Genomic DNA, 2,500 nt, shown 5'->3' on the forward strand with positions numbered 1-2,500 from the left:
TTGAGGTCTCGAGCAGAATGTAAGAGTCGGACGGAAAACATCATGCTGTTCAAACACATCAGGGTGAGTGACGTCATCGCACCTCAACGTTCTCGTTAAACACGGCGTTTTTGTTGTAAATGTTACACGAGTATGTTTATGTGTGTTGTGTGATGTTTAATTCTGTCACATGTTCAGATGGATCTATAATGACAGATTAATGTTCATAGTTTTCCTCACTCACTCACTCACTCACTCACTCACTCACTCACTCACTCACTCACTCACTCACTCACTCACTCTCACTCACTCACTCACTCACACACACACACTGACATAGACACACTTACACTTGCACACACACATTCTCTCTCTCTCACTCACTCACACACACACACACACACACACACACACACTCACTCACTCACTCACTCACTCACTCACTCACTCACTCACTCACTCACTCACTCACTCTCTCTCACACATGAGACTGTCATGTTTCACAGTGTGTGTGTGTGTGTGTGTGTGTGTGTGTGTGAACTGTAGATCTGTCACCTTGTCAAAGACTCTTCCCAGAGTATTTGGATCTTGTTTTCTTTTGTAATGTCTTTCAGATCCAAATAAAAGTATAAATATATGTGTGTGTGTGTTTTCCAGCAGCGCAGTCTGGGACGGGCGAGGGTGTCTCATGCGGTGGCTGTGATCTTCCTGGAGTTCTTCTCCTGGGGTCTCCTGACCACACCGATGCTGACGGTGCGTCTCACACACACACACACACACACACACACACACACACACACACACACACACACACACACACACACACACACACACACACACACACACACACACACACACACACTGTTCTCTGACCTGTTCTTCATTACAGGTGCTGCATGAAACCTTCCCACAACACACGTTCCTCATGAACGGCCTCATCCAGGGCGTCAAGGTCAGTGTCTCACATTCGCATGTCATTCGCATGTCATTTGCATGTCATTTACTTTGTGTTCTCTGTAGTTATAATGTGTGACAGTCCTCAACCATTATTGGCTAGATATTCAGCCGTAACCGGAGTGTGTTGAGTCGTAACCGGAGTGTGTTGAGTCGTAACCGGAGTGTGTTGAGTCGTAACCGGAGTGTGTTGAGTCGTAACCGGAGTGTGTTGAGTCGTAACCGGAGTGTGTTGAGCCGTAACCGGAGTGTGTTGAGCCGTAACCGGAGTGTGTTGAGCCGTAACCGGAGTGTGTTGAGCCGTAACCGGAGTGTGTTGAGCCGTAACCGGAGTGTGTTGAGCCGTAACCGGAGTGTGTTGAGCCGTAACCGGAGTGTGTTGAGCCGTAACCGGAGTGTGTTGAGCCGTAACCGGAGTGTGTTGAGCCGTAACCGGAGTGTGTTGAGCCGTAACCGGAGTGTGTTGAGCCGTAACCCGAGTGTGTTGAGCCGTAACCCGAGTGTGTTCAGCCGTAACCGGAGTGTGTTCAGCCGTAACCGGAGTGTGTTGAGTCGTAACCGGAGTGTGTTGAGCCGTAACCGGAGTGTGTTTAGCCGTAACCGGAGTGTGTTGAGCCGTAACCGGAGTGTGTTGAGCCGTAACCGGAGTGTGTTGAGCCGTAACCGGAGTGTGTTGAGCCGTAACCGGAGTGTGTTGAGCCGTAACCGGAGTGTGTTGAGCCGTAACCGGAGTGTGTTGAGTCGTAACCGGAGTTTGTTGAGCCGTAACCGGAGTGTGTTGAGCCGTAACCGGAGTGTGTTGAGTCGTAACCGGAGTGTGTTGAGCCGTAACCGGAGTGTGTTGAGCCGTAACCGGAGTGTGTTGAGCCGTAACCGGAGTGTGTTGAGCCGTAACCGGAGTGTGTTGAGCCGTAACCGGAGTGTGTTGAGCCGTAACCGGAGTGTGTTGAGCCGTAACCGGAGTGTGTTGAGCCGTAACCGGAGTGTGTTGAGCCGTAACCGGAGTTTGTTGAGCCGTAACCGGAGTGTGTTGAGCCGTAACCGGAGTGTGTTGAGTCGTAACCGGAGTGTGTTGAGCCGTAACCGGAGTGTGTTGAGCCGTAACCGGAGTGTGTTGAGCCGTAACCGGAGTGTGTTGAGCCGTAACCGGAGTGTGTTGAGCCGTAACCGGAGTGTGTTGAGCCGTGACCGGAGTGTGTTGAGCCGTGACCGGAGTGTGTTGAGCCGTAACCGGAGTGTGTTGAGCCGTAACCGGAGTTTGTTGAGCCGTAACCGGAGTGTGTTGAGCCGTAACCGGAGTGTGTTGAGTCGTAACCGGAGTGTGTTGAGCCGTAACCGGAGTGTGTTGAGCCGTAACCGGAGTGTGTTGAGCCGTAACCGGAGTTTGTTGAGCCGTAACCGGAGTGTGTTGAGCCGTAACCGGAGTGTGTTGAGTCGTAACCGGAGTGTGTTGAGCCGTAACCGGAGTGTGTTGAGCCGTAACCGGAGTGTGTTGAGCCGTAACCGGAGTGTGTTCAGCCGTAACCGGAGTGTGTTCAGCCGTAACCGGAGTGTGTTGAGCCGTAAC

At 51.8% G+C, this 2,500-nt stretch overlaps 1 protein-coding gene across 4 annotated transcripts in view; it reads left to right on the top strand.

Moving 5' to 3' along the window:
• The window catches only part of mfsd14bb (major facilitator superfamily domain containing 14Bb), a 14,221-nt gene that overhangs the window by 135 nt on the left and 11,586 nt on the right, over window positions 1–2,500 (top strand). For 2 of the 4 annotated variants that reach the window (XR_013800371.1, XM_079636597.1), the window contains exons 1-3: window positions 1–63; window positions 637–732; window positions 869–931. The exon at window positions 1–63 is cut by the window's left edge. Coding sequence is in view for 2 of the 4 variants with exons in the window: in XM_079636597.1 (XP_079492723.1) it covers window positions 43–63; window positions 637–732; window positions 869–931 (180 nt within the window). In the remaining 2 variants the exon portion in view is untranslated. The remainder of the gene's footprint in view (window positions 64–636; window positions 733–868; window positions 932–2,500) is intronic. The other 2 variants (XR_013800372.1, XM_079636598.1) reach the window with 1 other exon arrangement.

The sequence above is a fragment of the Phoxinus phoxinus genome, assembly GCF_949152265.1.
Source record: "Phoxinus phoxinus genome assembly, chromosome: 15".
Lineage (NCBI taxonomy): Eukaryota > Metazoa > Chordata > Actinopteri > Cypriniformes > Leuciscidae > Phoxinus > Phoxinus phoxinus.